This window comes from Cyrtonyx montezumae, unplaced genomic scaffold, assembly GCF_038088225.1.
Source record: "Cyrtonyx montezumae isolate F1298 unplaced genomic scaffold, pur_monq_1.0 scaffold_3, whole genome shotgun sequence".
NCBI classification, from domain to species: Eukaryota; Metazoa; Chordata; class Aves; order Galliformes; family Odontophoridae; genus Cyrtonyx; species Cyrtonyx montezumae.
This window is the reverse complement of record NW_027072034.1, coordinates 121,985,782-122,006,249: the sequence shown is the minus strand read 5'-3', so window position 1 is coordinate 122,006,249 and position 20,468 is coordinate 121,985,782. Positions and strand designations below refer to the sequence as shown.

The following is a 20,468-nucleotide window of genomic DNA, read 5'->3' as shown; positions in this document are numbered from 1 at the left end:
TAAAACTTTGAGTACAGCTTACATCAGAGATTCTACTGTTGTCATAAATGTTCGTTTTTGAATAACCACTGGTTTACCTTCTCTTAGGCTTCCCATCATGCCTGGTAAGGGTTTCCATAGCATCAGCAAAAAAAATATGAATTTAACTTCTAAAAAAATCTTTAAAACTTTCTTTTGTCATTATACCAATAATAAAACTTGAAAACAGTTGGGATAAAAAGATCTTCAGACCTTTGCCTACAGTACTAGGCAATGATTTTTTGATTCTCTTTGGGTCAGATTTGACTCTATATTTCTCCTCTCTTATACTGTAAACCCTTTAGAGCAATAATTGTCTTTTTTTGTTTGTACAGTATTAGCTGCAATAGAATTTTGCTTTGGTAATTAATAATACTTATTTGTTGTGTAGAAAGTTGGTAGGGATTAATAAACAGTCCAGGTCCTAGCCTCTAACAGCAGATATTTATCTGCTGATCAGTTTCATTATTCTGATGAAAGAACAAACTCCTGCAAATACAGAACTGAATATGGTCTGAGGTGGTGGAAGAGGAATGACTGTTTTAGGAGAACTGTTGCATTCCTGATTATTTAGATACTTTATCAGGATCAAACAATCCTTTAAGAAGGACTAATCAGACTCCTATTTAGGGAGCATGAGTTACTGGTACTTGTCTACCTAGCAAGAAAGACCAATGCTCATGGAGGACGGCTGCTCAAAACACACCTCTGCTCTCTATTGCAGAAATTCAATGAACTGGGTCCTTACCAAGAACTCTCAAAAACGTACAGTCACAATCCCAAAGGACAATGCTCTCAGACATAGGGTTTGATTTTGGGTAATTTTTTGTGGAGTCAGGAGTTGGACTCCATGATCTTTGTGAGTCCCTTCCAACTCAGGATATTTTATAATTCTATAAGAAAGAATTATTTCAAAAGATATATAAGGTTGAGTTTTAGGGTAAAAAGAAATTTAGGCTAGATTATTTGTCTTTCTAGAATAATTAATTTCAGCTTTTAGTAGTACAGTAGCCACAGTACCTGTCTCAATGATCAGTGCCCTGTTGGGATGTTGGCAAATCTCTCTGAATACTGCCTTCAGCTGAGATTGTGTGATGATATCCCACACACTAAACAAAGCTGTTCTATTTCTTGCTAATAAAAAAAAAAATCCTTGGATGCAGTGATGGTTACAATTTTATTATCAAAAACTCCTGGGGGACAAAGAAAAAAGGTATTTGACTAAGATCTTAAAAACCTCTGCGATTTCAAAGACTTACCTTAATCACAGTAATATTTCAGTGTATACGCACTGCTATGAGGCCCCATTTACATATGAAAAAAGTGAAAAACAACAGTAATAGTAATTCCATAGATCTTGTATTTTTAAAGAAATATATGATTATATGTGGTGTGAATGCATTATTGTAAAGGCTTGACACACTTAGCTGCTCTTTCAGTGCAAAGTGGGAAAAAAATTGGCATTGAGTATTACCTTGACAATGCGGGTTCAATTAAAGAACCAGCTCTCAATTTCATTTGATCCAGTTCAGATCTTAGTTTCTCAATTTCTTCTGCAAGTCTTTCCTGGAAATCAGAATAGTAAGATGCACTTAATTGTGATCCAAATGATAAGGTTCATATCTCAGAAAGTTGTCTAAGTTAAGACAAAATACACTGAATGTAGCTCTGTCTATAATAAGGAAAAGCAGTGAACTAATTCAAGTGCATTGCTAAAGGACATACGTCAAAGAAGACTGCATCAGTCTCCCTACCTTTTTACCACTATCTACAGGTGATGACAGGACAAGTTTGTACTTGAAATTTGAATTTTTTTTCTTTCAATGATACTAGGGCAAGGAACAGAAGCACCAGCACTGATTTGTGTGCTTGCTGCACACCAAGCATAGATCAGCTTGTGACATGCCACATGCCCTTTAGTGATAGATACGGGCTCCTTGCCTTTTTATTTACCAACAGAAACATATACTTAGAGAGAACCAGATTTTAAGTGTTTCACAGCTCACTCTTGGAAGCTACTGAAGCTCCAGTACAAGGTGCCACTGATGATTGCTTCTAAAGTGCACAAAAATATTGGACGTGGGGAACCAACAAACAAAAACCCTATGACATCAATGACTTGGGAAAAAAGTCCTGTTTGTAACAGAAATTGTCTCCAATTCTTTGGTTTGAAAAGAAATCCTGCAGAAAGTTCCTCAACAAAATCATTCATGAACTTGGAAAAGATAAATGGTAGTAGAAAGACTGCATCTATGCAGGTGAATAGAACACTTACTGGGGCGCACTTACATTTGAGCAATCCAATAAATCAGTGAATGAATTATATGCAAAGGTATTATTGTACAGTGGTAGCTATTCAAAAAGTTATTCTGGAGGAGTTACTGCAGTATAATTTCCCTTAAAATAAGTTCTAAACTGCTTCTCTGTCTTCAGAAAAAAAATCTGCAGCTGCCAAGAACACAGACAATTTCATGAGCTCCTTTCTCAGACTTTCTGCTCCTCTAGAAGGTTGTCTGAATGTAGATAAAAATGGCAGTTGATGTGAACAGACACTTCTTTTGCTATATTTCTCAAAGCTGTTGATTTTGGAAACTGAAGTTCACATTTATTTTAGTATTGAATTGATCTATGTTTTGTAAATTCTTGTAAGCAGATTTGATACATTACAAAAACACTTCTGTGAATCTGAATGCAGTTATTGGATTTGTGAATCCTGCTGCCTTCAAGGCAACTATAATTACAAAAGAAAATCTTAATGTTTCAGATTGAAATAATATTTATTATTAATTTGACTGATTCACTAAGCAGTGTTAGGGGTTCATTTGCAATGAACTAAGACAGGACATTTTCAGTTAGACTTAGCAGTTAAGAATAACTGTATCAAAACAAGAAATTTCTTTTTTTAACTATGAAAACAGTTACGTTTACATTTCTTTTAAAGAAGACTTTTTTTTTCAGAATTAAATCTGATAGAACAAAAATTACAAGTGAGTGAAATCAATGTAAATTTTAGCATTGACTACTTGAGGCTAGAATTTCAACCATGAACTTAGCTCAGAAGACTTGTTAGAGATCCTCTTTGGCTATTGAAAACACCTTGGTGACTAAAAGAAGTATGATCAATACTGGAAAGACTTCATATGATATTTGGATGAGGAAATATATTTTATGTCCAAATATTAAATATTTAACTTTCGATTAAAACAGATTAAATCAGTTCTAATAGTACCTTGTCATGTAAAGATTCTTCCAGATTTTTACGGAAACTTTCAGACTCTTGAATCAACATGTTCTATAAATAAAATGAAAAAGTGAAATAAAGATAAACAGAAAGAAATCAGAGAGATGTTAAACATCAGAGATCACTAAATCCCTGTAACCTCCATATACAAGTTAGAAAATTTAAGAAATGAGCCTGCATACTCACTTGATTATAAAAACTGAAATTCTTTAAAGCTTCAGGTTGAATACATAAATTACTCAAAAATGTATGAACATGTTTTTTTCAAAAACAGCAAACACTTTTCATTTTCCTTGAACAGAGCAACTGTGATGCTCTTACACAATTACTTTGCCCGGTTCCTCCTTTCGCTGGCCAATATCTTGCTTTGTTACAACATTTTGTTTCAATGATGGAAAACCAGAAATAGATCCTGTGAAAGATTTCAAAATAAAAATACTAAAAGATTCCCCTTAGATCAAACTAAAGGTGAATCAGTGGAAGAGGGAGGGATTAAAGAGGATAAATAAAAAGTTCTCAGAGTTAGCTCATCACAGAAAACCTGTAAATAACATTTCTTCTCTTTTGGTGACAGTATGTTATTCTTCCAGAGGACATGAGATTAAATCGGCAGGCTACAATGAAAGAATGATGGCACATCTGAAACACGGTTATTCCTCAGTTCTAATCCCCTTTATCTCATTCCCTCATAACAAAGAGTGCCCTGGTCCTTCATGAGCCAATTAATCAGGCTCCCTATTGATAAAGCAGGGACTCATAATACCCAGAAAGTCCAGTTCAGAGTGATCATGGAAAGAATCCTGAGCTCACACATGAACAAAGAGTTGAATGTATAGAAAATAAGAGTTAGACCATATTTGTAGTCATAACTGTATACAAATTTGTATACTTCCATCCTGCTAAATGTAGAACATGTTTCATACAAGAGAATCTTTATTAAGCAGAAATTTATTCTTTGTACTGTACCTTTTCTTCAAGCGCTGCCATTCTCTCTTTCAGGTGCAGCTGCAGACGCTCATTGGATTCTGTCAAAAGTCTGTCTACGGTATCTGATAATCTTTTGTTATGCTCCTCATTCATTTTTTCTCTTTGCCTTGCCTTTAATGTAGAATAGAAGAGACAGATTTGTAAGGTTCAAAATTAACTGGTGCAGACTTGTATCTCCAAAAAGTAAAGATTTTATAGTAGCTGAACACACTTAAATTCCACAGGAAATAGGGCTTCAATTATTGACTAAAGCACATTCATTTTTGTATCAGCAAACTACTTTGAAAGCAGCAACTAGATGTAAAGTAGTTTAAGACGGTTAAGTAAAATGTGAAGATGCCGCCATCACTGCTATAAATAAAACATTTACCAGTGGATAGATTTGTGTGCTGGAGTGCATAAGTTGTACTATATTGACAAAAGATGGAAAGTACAGAAAAGTTGTATGCAATACACATACTCTTTGAAGTTCCTGATTCTTCTCTTCAAGCTGAGCTTCTAAGTGTCTCATACGTTCTTCAATGTTTCCATGTCTTTCTTCTGCCTGTAAAAAATAGAAAGACCCTTTCTATAATTTAAATGGCTTTGTATGTCTTTATCTCAGTAAAGTTTCAACAAAACATAAAGCAAGCTACTACTAACTGCAAACTTAGTTTTCCGAAAAGAAACTTTATTTAAACAGGCAGCTGAACAGCATTGCTTGAAATGTGTCAGCTACGAAGGCCTGTTACATCCAAGCATCAGCAAAACATTGGAGTTTTTTATGAGCAATGAAATCAGCCAAATGTAACATGCAGACTGTGCATGGTTTGAACACAAACCTGCCATCGTAAAATTGTAAGCTCCTGAAGCACTGAACTGCACGATGGTTGATTATCAATTAAAAAAAAAAAGTTAAAGAAAATGAAAACAAATCAGATGGATTCTATTTAGCAATAGAAAGTAAAGTCCAGTAGGACTACCTTCCTACGTATGGAGATCATTTCTTGTAGCTTAGCTTCCATTACATATTGATAATCACCAGATGAGGTAGAAGAGGTTGGATCAGACTAACAAGTCAAGGAAAAGGAGAGGGACAAAATTGAAAAATCAGAACTAAAGACACTGACACTGAACAGAACACAGCACAGAATGCTTAAAAGAAAAGTGTGACTGAAAATTTAATACTTATAACTAACAGATTTTTATATGGAATAAACTACACTGATACTTGGTGGATATGATGCAGTTGGTATGGAGAAACTGAAAAATAATGGAATGCTAAAAAAGCTATCAACCTACACATGGAAGTTCAAGGTTAGTGATGGCTGGCTGATGACATATTACTACAGAGTGAATTCAAAGCAATACTGTCTAATCTAATGTTTTTTGGAATTATGGCAAACCAAACACCAGATCAAGACTGTGAGAGGCCAATGTCAGAAAGTCCTTTGTAATTTTCTATCATTTTCAGGAATGAAAACAATGCATTAATACTAAATTAATGGATTGGTCAGTTATAGAATTGTGCAATGTTATGGTACATTCCCTATGTTCTAGGAAACAGAAAGAACGTCAGAAGAGACAAAGTCAGTATTCCATTTTAGAATACACTGTGTAAGCCCTTTTGTCCAAATAAACAATATGGTTTTCATCCCTTTGAAAGGATCCACCCTGGTGGATCCCTTTGCAAGATCAAGGTCATCAGATAAAAGAAGAACCTATAAATAAAAATTCATTAATAGGAATGGAACATCATTACTGAATACAGAAATAATAATCCAACCAATGATTCATTACTACTTCTGACCAAAGTTGACCTTAATTAGGTCAACAGAACATGCTCCAGAACATGAATATTCATGTTATTGTCATATCAAACAAGCCTACGTTATTCAAAATGAAAAAAAAAACCAAACAACCAAACTTTAATAAAAAGACAATACTGTACTAGAATTTCTGCTATAAAAATAAGAATGTGCATAAGGTGTATAGACAGTGCTACTGATGAAGTTGAGTTGTGAATTTGTTTGACAAATGCTGAATATTTCACTCTCTCAAGTTTGTCCTCTCTCAGAAGGAGATTTTGAACTCCATCTTTAGATTAATAAAAGCTTTAATGTGAGCAATTAATAATAATTTTACAACTATGTTTTAGTGAGACTGTTTTTCAGAAACTGTTTTCAACTAATGATTTATAAGCAAAGTTAGCAAGACACAAACATAATTCCAACTATATGTCATAACCTGAAATCAGAATTAACTTAGTAGGACTGAAAGATCAGAATTTAAGGACCACAGACTAGAGTTTTATAAATATAAAGTGCAGATCTTTATATGGAGACAATAATTATAGACAGTCCTGTTTTCTTGTATAAATACAAGGATATTTCCTAACTTTGAAGACTGACACTAACACTCCTTTCAAATTACACATATTCACAAAGTTCAAATATCTGCAAAAGTTATGGAGCAGTCAGTAAATTTTGTAACTAAGCTCATTTAACAAGTTCAGTTGTTTCTCAGCATGAAGCAGGCCTACTTTTCATTTGAACTTATTCAGTACCTGAAACTGTTTTTTTATGATTTGTACCAGTGATAGTCACTTTATGATTATTTTATTTTTTAATATTACATACTAATTTGCTTCAGCATTCAAGTGCTAATGGTCTGCTCTCTTTCCTAAATTGGATAAACAGAAAGATAGGACTGAAAATGTTCAGTTCCTGTGGTTGCAGAGAACTAGGTCATATTATTCCCTCCCTGAAGTTGCAAAGCTTCATCTCCATAAGGTGATTTTTTTGAGTCTTGACTACACTACTGATTTAAGGCCTCTCCTTAATGAACCACAAAAGGTCAGGAGAAGATTTGAAATCATCAAAGCTCTGATAAAGAGGGCTTAAGGAATTCTACTTCTTTTGAAACTGTTTTCATTGAGAAAGATATAGAACCCATTAGGAGTATCACCCTACAGAATTAAAATACTTAGAAACTTAATAGTTGACTGCAAACTTTAAAACTGAGTCACCTAATCTTGACTACTTTTTATATTTAATTGCAGGTTTATGCAAAACATGAAGATAATCTATTACTTCTAGGTTCAATGGGGATTTAAGACTCCTGATACGTGATGCTGTCTGTCACAACCTGTCCTTTAGAAACCAGGGTAGCTAGTGATATCAGCCACATTTATTTTTCAAACATAATAAATTGGCTTTTAATCATTGCTTTTTTATGGGTGTCCTCTCAGTGTATAAAACAATTGTATAATCAGTCCTAACTGCTACTGGAAAAGAAGGATAAGTATCTGATGACACAATTCAAGTACGGAGAAAACATTCTTGAGAGAAGGTTGTGATCTTTTAAGATTCTTATAACTGTCTAATTCTGCTTATTTCATTACTTTCTAATGCATTAACAATTCAGTAAGGTATATGTATAAGATAAGCAAAAATCTTTTTCCATGATAGTTTTCAGAAGGACATTCTTCTTATAGACCTTGCAGGATGTGTTCAGTTTTTCAGCATAAGAGAAAACAGAGATCATCTCCAAATTAGTACTCTTTAAAACTCTTAAGTAGGATAAAGATACCTGAATATTAAAATTCAGTATGTCCTAGCATCAAAATAAATGCCATTATTCCTAAATACTTGTTTGAGTATGTAATGTTTCCCTTATCTATTTAGATTTGTTTGCTTGTTCCCAAATTCTTTGCTACTCTGAAATAACCAATTTATTTTATATTTGAGACATTGATCAATCAGACTCCACTGCTAGTCTATAGCTACTTAGGCCTAGGAAGACAGAAACACACATAAACATTTCCTTTCTCTTGCAGTAGAACAAGCTGCAGTAGGAAAGAGCAGCACCTCTGTTTCTTAGTGTGCTTAGGTGGAATAAGCTCTGAAGGGGACATCTTCAAGATCTCTCATTGCCCTCTAGGCAGAAAGCAGGCCAAACCTTCATCTTAAACAGATTCCTTTCAGATGAAGACCAAATAATTCAGCTAATACCCAAGGGATTTGCAAATACTTCCTGCATGATCTTCCTTCCCCAAGGTCATATTGTTAGAACTGACATGCCTGTGGCAGCTCTTTTGGAGACTCTTCTAGAAGTCTACTTCATTGAATGCTTCTAGGATAAGACAAAGGCTGAGATAGTCTTTTAGTGTTACTGTAGCAGGAACTTAAAACAAAATTCTAAAAAGCAACTTGGGTGATTACTTGCTTGGCAAACTTCACCCTACATTTTTTTTGTAAATACGATATTCAAGCCTGTCATCTAGTACTCTGTATAGAAAGATTACTAAAACATGATGTAGTGTCCACCAATTAGTATTTAAAGAATTCAGCCAGCACATATGGTTATAAATAGATCTGTGAAATTGTGTATCTTAGACAGTATTAAAAACACCTGGTCAAGAACTAACGATGTCTGACCCCATGAAATATCAGCATGAGTCTTAATGCTTACTTTGTACTTTACATGCTATAATATAGCAAAGAAATGGCCAGCATAAGCCAGTAATAGGATAATTTTGCTTTGAGAGAGTACTGAAGCAGCCTGTATTATTGCTCTCTAACCTGATAAAGCCCTGCTGTTACTCCTGCTGCTAATGTGCGCACAAAAAGATGATGCTCTCACATCAGCTATTACTGTTACAGTAACATGATGCTCTTATATCAGCTGTTACCAAAAGCACTGCACTTCTTCCAGTCCTGTGCATCTTAGTTGAAAAAAAAATCCAATTTCAGTCATAGTGATGCAGAAAGCACCCATATAGTACAGGTGCTACCCTTTTTCCTTCTTCATGCAACTTTTCTAGTGGTACAAGCCAATTTCCACAGCTCTGAGATTGAGATTTTTGAATATATACTGTCTCCATAGTTTCTTCTTGCTTCTTATGATGCATATTCCTATGTCTATCTCTTGAATGAATGAGTTATTCAAGAATAAAATAATGTATTACTGAATTGAGCTATGCAATTGGAGGTGGAAATAAGTGATCATAATGACCAAATGACAGCTTGAAAAGTTATACATTATTTATTACATGGTCACTTCTAGGCCATTATGAATAATGAAAAAATGTTTTGGCTTAGGTCACCCCTTTTCCTGATACCCATTCTTTCATTCATGAGAGATCCATGCATTCTTGCCTTTCCTTCGTCTCTCCATTACCTCTTACACCTTGTATGTTTAGTAAGGAGCTCCTTCCAGTTAACACCATCAAGCATGCTCCCCATATCAAACAGGACAAAATCTTCCATGGAAGGAGAAGCACAAGAAGAGAGGTTTGAGAAGACAGAGAGGTGTTGTAAACGTAGAGTTTTCTTGGGTTTTCCTCCTTATAGAAGATTTTCTCTGTTTCCACAAGATTAATCAACTTCCTTCTCCAGCTAATACACCTTATCTTTCTTCATGGTTCTCAGAAAAATTTTTGTCTTAATCACATCCACTGCTTGCAGGAGACCTTCTTAAACTCATTTGCACCCTTTCTTCTATAGCCCTTCTCTTTCCACCTTCTTACAGTTTTTTCCCTACCTAATGCAAACCAGATCTCCAAATAATCACAAAATTCACATCAGCACCCACCTGCCTCCAACTTTTATGTCATTTTTCTTCACCTCTGAAATAAGCAGAACGTGTTACTATGCTAAATGTATTTTACTATGATTATGTTATATACAGCTGGTACCCAAAATCATGGCAGTGCTTTCACAATGCAGCTGTGAAGCACTGTTGGCATTTCTGGTAACCTGCTTACGGGAATGATGAATTAAAATGAATCACATTGTCTTGTGATCAGAGAAGTGATGTGGAACCCCTGCTGTACAAGCACCCAAGATGAGAGTGAGTGCTGGTGGGAGTGACCAAATGGAAAAAAGTGGATGCTGCTATCTCCATTAGAATGTTCCTTAAATGCACGCAACGAGGAACTGCTTGACAGATAAACCATTTTAAGATACTAAATGCTACAATATCTGTCCCTTTTATGGGAAATAAACACAATCCAGGATGCATAAAGGTTTTAGTTAATGCTGAAGAGCAATTGTTTCTATTATCAACTGCCTCTTCTCCGGGGCAGACAAACAGACCAATCCCATGAGAGTGAGTACAAGGTGGCTCAATGAGTCATGGTAGTCTAAACCTTGGGGTACATGCCGAGAGCTGTGCTACTTGTCATGACCAGACAGAATGCCAGTGTGACGGCCAGGCAGGACAGCACAGTACATGGGATCATGCTGTTCCAGGTTAGTTTGCCACAGGCTGACTAACCTTCCAGTTGCTCACCCAATGGGCAGAACACAGTGAAAACAAAGCCAAAGAAAAGTTTGAATAATTCAGGTAAATTTATGAGTACTTATCTGAGTTCACTGTACAGTCCAAACTTTTGGAAGTTCACTCCTTATGAACTAGTTTGGGTATGGAAAAGTAGCAAAAGACATTCACTAGCCCATATTAAAAAAGAAAGAAAGAAAAGCAACTCAAGTTTTTGATCTGACACAACAGAAGGATCTCATTCTACATCCTTATTTTGCAGAATCCCAACCCAGGTTTAATAAGAGGAAGAGTATAATAAATTGAGTGCAGAATTGTAACATGCATATTTTAAATTTGAGAAAAAAAAACAACAACATCCAAATCCAGAATATGTATGTTCTGGTTTATGTCCACATGTAAATAATCAGTCTTATATTTTACCCGCAGTGAAGCAGTCATGGTTTCCAGTTATCCCATAGTACTTCCCTTTGATAAACATGTAAAATATATTAGGCTTAACTCACCTCTTTCATATGATTGTGACCCCATTAATCTCAGTGAAGCCACTTTCATTGAGGTAGTACAAAAGAAAGGAGAATCAAAATTTTGATTTTTTTTGCAGAGCTGAATGGGTAGTTGAATCAAGGGACTCATCTTCTACTTAGCGTGCATTGTCATTGCAGTGACCACAGCTCAGGCAGACTTAAGGCAGTCTGAAGCCAGCTAATCTGAGTTCTACTAACAATTTTTATGCTGCAACAAAGCTCAACACAGACAAAATTACCTAGCATTACTCAGTCCCTCAGATAGGTTTTACATCTTTCGAGTAGTTGGGAGGTAACTATCCCAGTTAGTCAATAAAAAACAACTTAAGATGCAGTGACTGATTCCAAACTGCATTTATATGACTCATGAAAAGTAATCGACCTCAAATTTCAGAGCTGTCAATATAGCACTTTAGTAAGTTCTATATTTTGCAAATGTAATATAGAAGATACATAAACCATAGCCATATGTGTCCTGTTAGCCAAATTTAGACATTCTTGTTTATATCATTTTGGAATACATGACATGATTTTAACACAATTAATGTCTTCTTTTTGTTTTCTGAAATCGGAGAGAAATTAAATGTAATAGCATTACAGTCGGATGCACTCCTTTCTTGGCAATAACTTTGAAAATGTACATCAAAGTGAATGGGGTGGGCCATCAGCTCTGTTCACAGATCTCTCATCCCATTTACTACAGCTTTATGGTTACAATAACAGCAGTATTTTATGGAAGTTTCTGAGTATTCTGCATGATTGAAATTAGACTTCTTTTTACAATATTTGTCATTAGTATATGTTCAAGGAAAGATGCAGTTGCAAGAAAAAAGACATACTTGAGACTGCAAAATACTTACTGATGCCTTGCTGGTTCCTGAGAAGTTACTCAGGAAAAATTATCTTAAAATAAAATACAGTATTTTTAAACTACTAAGAGCATTAGAAATCTGAATATTTGTTGAATCAGAAACAACTGAAAAAAATGTTGATGAGGGATTGGTCCTTTGTGCACCTTTCTGAGACTTAGCTAAAATGCAATTATATTTGCTTAATATTTCAAGTAGATTTCTTTCTGCTTCTTTTTTTCCCCACTATTTTCATCCTGCCTTTCAGAATCCCACCCATTTATATAAACTTACAGTGGACAGCACAAATTCTTGATCACTGAATAATGATCTTGCCTTAAAAAAATAATAGTAATCCTCTCAAAGCTTTTATGCTTCAATGTCTTAACTAAACTTCTTATCACCAAGCTTTGTTAATGAGGTTCTCTCTCTTAAGGCTTTATAGTAAAGTGAAACACATGACAATAGAAAAATAAATGCGTTAAATATAAAAATGACTAGGCATATAAATGTCTAGAAACAGTCATTGGCAATAGAGAAAGGATAGCTAAGATAAAACAATGCTATGTATTAGTCTCTTAAATGCATTTTAATTTCTTTGTTTTTAAAATAGGAAGAATATATATATAGTTATTGTATCATATGTCATTACGATACTGGAAATACCTATAGTATTAAGCACACGCAAATCTGAAAATATTAGTGACCAAGTATGAAAACTATTTTACTGAAAAATTATTTTTACCTTCTATTTTTCTGCAACAAACTGTTATCACAAAATACACAGTTTGAACTCCTCAGTTTCACATTCGTTTTTGTGAATTCTAAGAATCATTCAAAACAAACCCTATAAGTATGTACTGCAAGTTGTCTTCAATTCTGTTGTACTAATCATCCCAGCTGCCATTGCACTTTGTTTTTGTAGTACTTACTGGAATAAAAATAGTTTTTGTTTCATGTGTAAAAACATTCAGAAGAACTAACTACATCTAGGAATATGTATTAAAAAAAAATTACTTAAATTACTAATACTGGCACAGTAAAATAGATCTCCCTAGGCTAATATGTGTTCATGCATATTGGAAATACAGTGTAGGTTATCTTACAGATAACTAACTATCATCAGAAGGTAAGAATTGAAAACATGGCAGTGAGACTATTTTTGGTTAATCACATACTGAACTTGTGGCACATACTTATCAGAAAATATCTTCTGCTTTCAAATCAGCTCAACACTTCTTTTGTTTTGTCCTTACGGTGAGGAATCAAGATGCAAATTAATGTTAAACAACGGGGCTTCTGAAGTGAACCTACTTCTCAGGGTAGTACCTTAGTCAGAGCTGCAATTCTCTGAGCCAATTCAGCCTCCACTTCAGGTAAGGTTTCTGCCTTCCTCATTGTCTGCTGAAGCTTCTGTTCCGCCAGCTCTAGCCTCTCTTGAAGCTGTCTGTTTTTGTCTTCCAGCTGAAGGACAAAGATAGATAAAAAATTATAAAAATTAAAGTTAGAAGAAAGACTTTCCTACAATTACTTAGGTACCAGGGAAGCAATCAAAACTCATTGTAAAGACTTAGGTATTCCACAACCTGGGGGAACTTACTGGAAAACTTTTACCTCAAGCATGGAACTGTGTAGGCTGCCAGTTTTATTAATGATGAGTGATTTGAGGCTTCAGGATCATATGATGGTGAAAAAAAGGTATCATAAAATGGTACTTAGGAAGATGAATAAAAACCTCCTCTGGTCGATGTGTTGTTTATCTAAGCAAAATAGAAGTATTGGTGCCAGTAAAATGAGAAATTTCTAAATGGAAGTATTTCATCCATTTTACAGAAAAGTTTATGTATATAAGCCTAAATGGGAAAGAAGCACAATTCCAGAAGGATAGAATTCCCTGTGAATTTTCTGAACAAATGACAACAATGCAATTTGAAATGTTAGGACTGACACTTGTTACTCAACTAATTCATTCATTATCATATAATGGTTGCGAGTTACTTTAGATTTCAGTGAAATTATTCATTGTGAAGCTATAATTGTCTCATTTTACAATTGTGAAATTATTTGTTATGTGATAACTATTAAAGAGAAACAGTAGGGCTTTTGATAACTGAAGTATTTTCTGGCTTACTGCCATCTATCACGTTTGAGATTTTTGTAATGGATAGATAATTGTTACTTGCTTTCCCGTTTGTTGCAAGTAATAAAAGTCAACATGAAAAAGGAGTGGGATATGAGATTGGTTTTCAGTTCTCCAAAAGCATGAATAGGCTTTTAAAGTCTACTTCCATATATTCATAATGTAGTTGTTTTTTTCACGGCTTTGAGTAGGTAGATCTCTACAGCACAGTATGACTTACATTAGTGGTAATAAAGATTCTAAGGACAGATGCAGGTAGTTTGCTTTTCCATCGTTCCCTTCTAACCTGCCTGCCCAAGAGAACTGAAGATATATCTTCAAATAGTCAAAAGAAACTGTTATAAGCTGGAGAATTTGAGTTTTGATACTTAAATTTATTTGACAATGGAGTCACATGCATACATATGCACACAGAATAATATGTGCATGTGTGTAAATATATCTGCATACAATCATAGAAACACATCAGATCACACTGGTTTACTTCTCAACTATCACTTTTATTTTTATTTTTTGGAAGATATGATTGGTGAGGAAAAATAAAAACTTGGATACTGAAGGTGAGGTTAAGGGCTATATCATCTTGTACAGTTTAAATGATATTAACTTCATATTTAATTCACCTCATATTATAACAAAAATATTTTTGTTTTCTGTTCACTTTACACTTCTGCTTTTGGATTCACTGTGGAAACAAAGCACCACAATAAACAAATGGTTATTTTTCCTGGAGAAGTTAATTTCTTTTGATTATGCTTCTTTATTTACTTTTGTTTCAAAAAACAACAACCCAAATTTAGAAAATCTTTACATAAGAAACAAAGGTAATCCTTTACTTATGGGATGTAGTGATGTACATTTCTGCAAGACACTCTTAGAAAACAGTTATTTCACAACATTGAATGCACACATTGGCTTGGTTTTCATGGTTGTACTAGCTAACACACAGCTTAGAGATGCTAAGAAAAAAAAGGAACAGTTTTGTTAGATTAACATGATTAAAAAACAAGCAGATCAACACAGGCAAAATCTTCTGCATTAGATATGCCCCTCTTTCATGTTAATTTTTATTATGTATGAAGAAAGTAACCAACTAATGCAGATACTGCACCTGACGTAGGATGGCTTCCTTGTTTGCCAGTTCATTTTCCAGCTTGTCATTCATGTCATGTATGGAGGTGGATTCTCTCTGTGCACTGAGGTAGCGCTTCTCCAGTGTAGTGATTCTTTCTTCCATATCTTCCTTTTGTGCCATTGCCTAACATGAAATTAAAACAAAAAAACAAAAAACCCCAAGAACCATTCAATTAAAAGGGCACATAATTTTATACCAGATTATTATTCATGCTGACTGCAAACAGCATATAAGGTGTGCGTAGCATGATTTTGCTGTTTTAAGGAGAAATTAATCCTTTTCAGGTTTCATGCACCAAAGATGCTTAATGTGGTAGCTGTTGAGTAGAGCAGAAAAACAGTTCCCATATTTTGAATATTTTTCTACTTTCTACATTTTTCTGTGCAAGTAAGCATAGCAAACTCAGCTTATATTTACTTGTTCGCTTTTTAAAAAATGACAATTTTTTATCAGAAAATGGAAGGCATGAAATAATTGCATAATAATACAAATGTAGGAGGGTGATATTGTGAAAAAGGTATATGCACACCTACTGTTATTCTTAGATTCTGATAATTTTGCTGGATACATAACACGGGCATGACATACACGTACATTACCCATATATGTTATGGATAAGGATTCAAATGTATTAGTGGCCACTTCACTTAGGAGGCAAAGGGTTGAACAAAGATTAAGCAAGATAGAAGTGGCAGCAACAGCAAGCAGCAATCAAGGTGTCCAGGAAACAGCAATACTAGTTGGAAAGTAAATGAGAGTGTAAAATTTAGAGATCCTTCTATATAGGGAGCAGCTGTGGAAAAGGAGAAACATCAGAGTAAACTTTGTTGAATCTTATAAGAAAAATACAGTATTTTAAAGGAAAAAGCATGTAGATGAGAAGAGGCTTTCATGCTGCAATTGGTGTTGGAAGTTTAGACAGAACGTTTCTGCCCAATAACTAGTAATATCTAGTTAAATATTTATACAGTGTGGAAACACACACACGAGAACAAAATACGTGTATTGTAGAATGGAGTATGATAGACAATTACCTTTAAAATAGTAAAATAGATTGTAAAAGCCAACTATCCACACATATCAAGTTCTACGTAAGATATTCTGTAGAGTACCATGGAGGGCAACAAATTTAAGATTAGAAAAGTAAAGAAAAATTGCAATATATTTCCATGCCAGACTTGGATATTCTCTGATGCTTACATACAGCAGAGATAAATTTCTTATCCTGATTTATTGAGAGAAGTGAATAACATACTGGAACATTAAGATGTCATGCAGATAATAATTGATTATATAAAATGCATTATTTATGTAATGGTCTGAAGTTGTAAAAAAAGGTAGTACAGATTATCTACTTGATCAGCATCTGTCTTAAATCTATTTTAGCATAAAAATGTGAAAATGGCTGAAAGAGTTGCCAACGTGTGTGCTCCAGCAATTCTAAAACACAGAGATGTTATCCTCCTCCCTATAAAAGTTGCACATACATTTTGATGAGTACAGTCTTATAAGAAGACTTTGTACAATTATTTCTTACTGTAAATGTTATGTTTCCTATATACAAGATATTTTGTCATTGCTCAGCTTTGCTTTTCATATCTGCTCATCTCTTTTCAGCTTGTATTGGTATCTGAGGAAAAACTGGCTAGGTATATGAAGTACATACATCTCTTTCTCCTTACCTCTCTAATGTCTCTCTGATATTTACTGTTCATTTCTTCTGTTTTAATGAGCTCCTTTCTGGCAGTCTCTGCTTCCTGCTCTACCTCTCCCACCCGGGAAGACAGTGCAGCCAAACGTTCCTTCATTTGTGCCATTTCATAGTTCTGCTTTTCAAGTAGCTCCTGGAGTTCTATAACTTGACTGGTTTCATCATTTGAGTCTATGGAGCCATTGGATAAACGCTGTTAACAGAGAAGTGACATTATGTATTATTTCTCTTTTAATATATCTACATCTCAATATATCTTAATATCTACAGAATTTCTAAAATCAAGATTATTTTAAACTTTTGGTAGTAGTTAGGAGAAAAAAAATAGCACAATAATTTTCACTCTAGATGAGAGGTGAGTTTATGAAATCTTTTTCAAGATCAATATTAATTAATATCAAATATTCTATAATGTAAGAACATGGAGAGATTTAAACACTTCCATAAACAGCAGAATGGTACACAAAAATAGTTTTAGTCTGTCATTATGGAAATTCCAAGTATAAACTGTAGCAGTGCTATGAACCAAAACATATACACTTAAGCTAAACTTGTGCACCATTTAGAATTACTCTGTATATATTCCATATGAAAAATAAGCTACATAACAGACAGCATGAAACACTAATAAATCACAAATTCACATTACTGTAACATTCTGAGAGTCTGGTCAATATAATGATTAAGTCTACATTAGAGTTTAGTTCTGCCAAAGTAATTTATGCACTCTTGAAAGGCCCATGTGAATACTGTTTTAAAGAAAAATAACAAGTTCAGAACACATTACTGCATTTGAAACTGAAGTCAGGAATATGAAATGCATTGCACATAAATGATTCCAGGAAAGAAGTGTGTTCACTAGCAGGACTTGCTGGCATTTCTTTATTACAACATATAGCCATGCTAACCTTTCCCAACATAGGCTAAGCCATGGTTTCACATGAATTTAGTTCTTATGTGAAAACAACAACAGAAGATCAACCCAAGTCAAGATGATCTGTTTTTGAGCTATAAAATAGAAAAAAAAAAGTACAAAATATTACTTTCCTTGATTAGGTTCAAGTTTTACCAGTTAAAGTCATATCATGCAGTAGAAGATCAAATCATTTCAGTGTAACTGTTACTTCATGTATCTTATCAAACTCAAAGAGCATCATTCAAGAATACTGATCCTAAAGTGTGTTTGTTGTTTGTGAGATGGTAAGGTTTATAGCACTTAAACACGCTTTGAAAGATCTGAGAGGAAAACAACTTTTCGCTCATTCGCTCTTGTGTATTATTGTTGTCAAAAATATGTTTATAGAGAATCTAAGAAATTCAAAGAACATTACTTTGTTTAATGGTTTTAACATTATTTTTTCCCCAACAAGATAGGAAAAAAAACCCAGATCAAGACCATCTGCCTTCCTGTGCATCAGTGAATAAAGCTGTGTTAATCTAAGAATTTACTACATCAAATAACTGTGCTCCAAAACTACTTCATGTTTCAGAGTCAATTATATTATCTTGAAATTTTACGACACTGAACCATCACTGATCTACTTGCAAGTGTAGGTAAAATGACAGTGGCAACTGAAAAAAACTTAGTTCAGTTCAGTTTGTTGTTTGAAAAGCATTGTTACTCCATTTGAATTGAATTTCCATTAATTTAAAGCAATCATGTTAACAAAATAATGTTCAAAGAGGATAAGATATTCTAACCATCATATTTTATTTCAATGAGTCAACTTGAGACAGCTTTTATCAATGATTATAATTTTTATGGCTTTATCAATGATTATAATTTTTATAGATTTAACATCTTACAGAAATTTAGTGGTTGTCACAAATGAATAAATTTTACAGTGCAATGCATTTTCCTCACAGCTCCCTGGAGAGGGGTTTGTGAATTACATTAAATTTATAGTAGGCAAATTAACAAACAGTGAAAGATATAAAAATGGTATGTCAAGCACCCTATGTGACACAAACCCTGATAATTCTGAAATGGTAAACTTCAATATCTAGGATTATGATAACTAGCACAGAAATATTTTTGCCATTAATAAAGGTTTAATTTCAATAGAGATTATTAATTAAATCACATACAATTAAAAAAGTGAAAGACCAATTATTTATCAACTCCGTATCTGTGATTTATGCAGACAAATAAAATTCAATGAGAGTTAATCCCTCGCCAGTAGAAAAATTATATGATTGGCAATTATATGCACATAAACTTCCCTTGTATTTCTTTGATGAACTGTTTGTACAAGCTGCTTTAATTGTACACGCTATTAACTTTTGCTTTGTATTATTCCTGTGTTCATACACACAGCTGGTTGACATTCAAAATTTCCAATTTACAAGAAACGTCAACATCTTGATTTTTCTTAGTATAATTGGGATAAAGTGATTTCTTTTTTTTCTAAGCTGTAGTAAAAAAATTAAATAGCACAGCTTAAAACAGCATTTTTAGAATTCCAAAACATATTTTCCAAACATTGCCTTGGGATTTTAACTGACGTTTTGTCACTTTTATGCCTTTATACTATTTTATTTGTCCATTATTCAAGTACATCACATGGAATAATCACTTAAAAAGGTCACAGGCATAACTGTTAACTCAAAGCATAACTGAGATAGCATCATTTTATGTACTCTCTTTTCTTTCTAGTTATTTATTTATTTATTTACATAGTACCTGCAGAAATATTTCTTAGGATATAAAGATACTGTGTGTTAATAAAAAATCATTTTTTAAAAATAAACAGTTGAATGCTTATAATGTTGAAATCTGAATTTTTAATATATCTCTATTAACTATCAGCTGAAGCACTGTGAGAAATCTTGTTAAAAGGGCTGGTACAAAAAAATATATATATTTCTAAGTAGGCAATCTTTACTGTCTCATCCTTACTCAAAGTTTCAAATATACATAAGAAATAGCATTCTGATAAAATCTTCAACAAATATCACAATGATGTCTATTTAAATGCTGTTAAAATAAACTCTAATTTCAAAAATCTGACAGGGAAGAAAAGTATATTAATGTGTAATTTGCCACATAAAAGAAACATGACAATCAGCTCATATGATCCGGGGCTTTGTGTGTTTGTTTGTATTTTTTTTACTATTTTTTTTACTCTAATGAAAAATAAGCTATTTGTCTCTACTGCATTTGCTTCTTTAGATCACAGTACTCCAGAAACAATGTAATTATATAAGAACATGAACAGGTAGGCACAGCTGGAATGTGTGAGCACCAGCTACACATACAGTAACACACTACAAAGGTATATTGCCTTTGCCCCTGCCATGGATTCCTCTGCAAGATGAGAAATATGGCTGCCATCAGTTTGAAAGATCTACTACAAGCTTGGAGTACTTTGCTTGAGCTGATTCAGATCAAACAAATGTATATTTCTATCCAACAACATGGCAGTTATTTTTCTCACAGCAGGAAAGAATGATGGAAAGAGTTAATAGCAAGATGAAGGACTGCTGTGTTTTTTATTTTCTCTCTTTCTAGTCATGTCTACCTAGATCTGATTCTATTTATGTGATGAGATCTACCCTAGAGAGGGGACAAAGTAAAAGAAAGTTGTTTCCTTGATCTTT

The 20,468-nt window shown here is 33.8% G+C and overlaps 1 protein-coding gene across 5 annotated transcripts in view; it reads right to left on the bottom strand.

Annotated features, from left to right (window-relative positions):
* The window catches only part of PPFIA2 (PTPRF interacting protein alpha 2), a 290,565-nt gene that overhangs the window by 43,328 nt on the left and 226,769 nt on the right, over positions 1-20,468 (bottom strand). For 3 of the 5 annotated variants that reach the window (XM_065743219.1, XM_065743221.1, XM_065743222.1), the window contains 7 exons: positions 16,840-17,061; positions 15,134-15,280; positions 13,212-13,346; positions 4,707-4,790; positions 4,226-4,357; positions 3,248-3,310; positions 1,493-1,584 (listed from right to left, as the gene is read on the bottom strand). In XM_065743219.1, coding sequence (XP_065599291.1) covers positions 1,493-1,584; positions 3,248-3,310; positions 4,226-4,357; positions 4,707-4,790; positions 13,212-13,346; positions 15,134-15,280; positions 16,840-17,061 — 875 coding nt within the window. Of the gene's footprint in view, positions 1-1,492; positions 1,585-3,247; positions 3,311-4,225; positions 4,358-4,700; positions 4,791-5,208; positions 5,255-13,211; positions 13,347-15,133; positions 15,281-16,839; positions 17,062-20,468 lie in introns of those variants that run through there. The other 2 variants (XM_065743223.1, XM_065743224.1) reach the window with 2 other exon arrangements.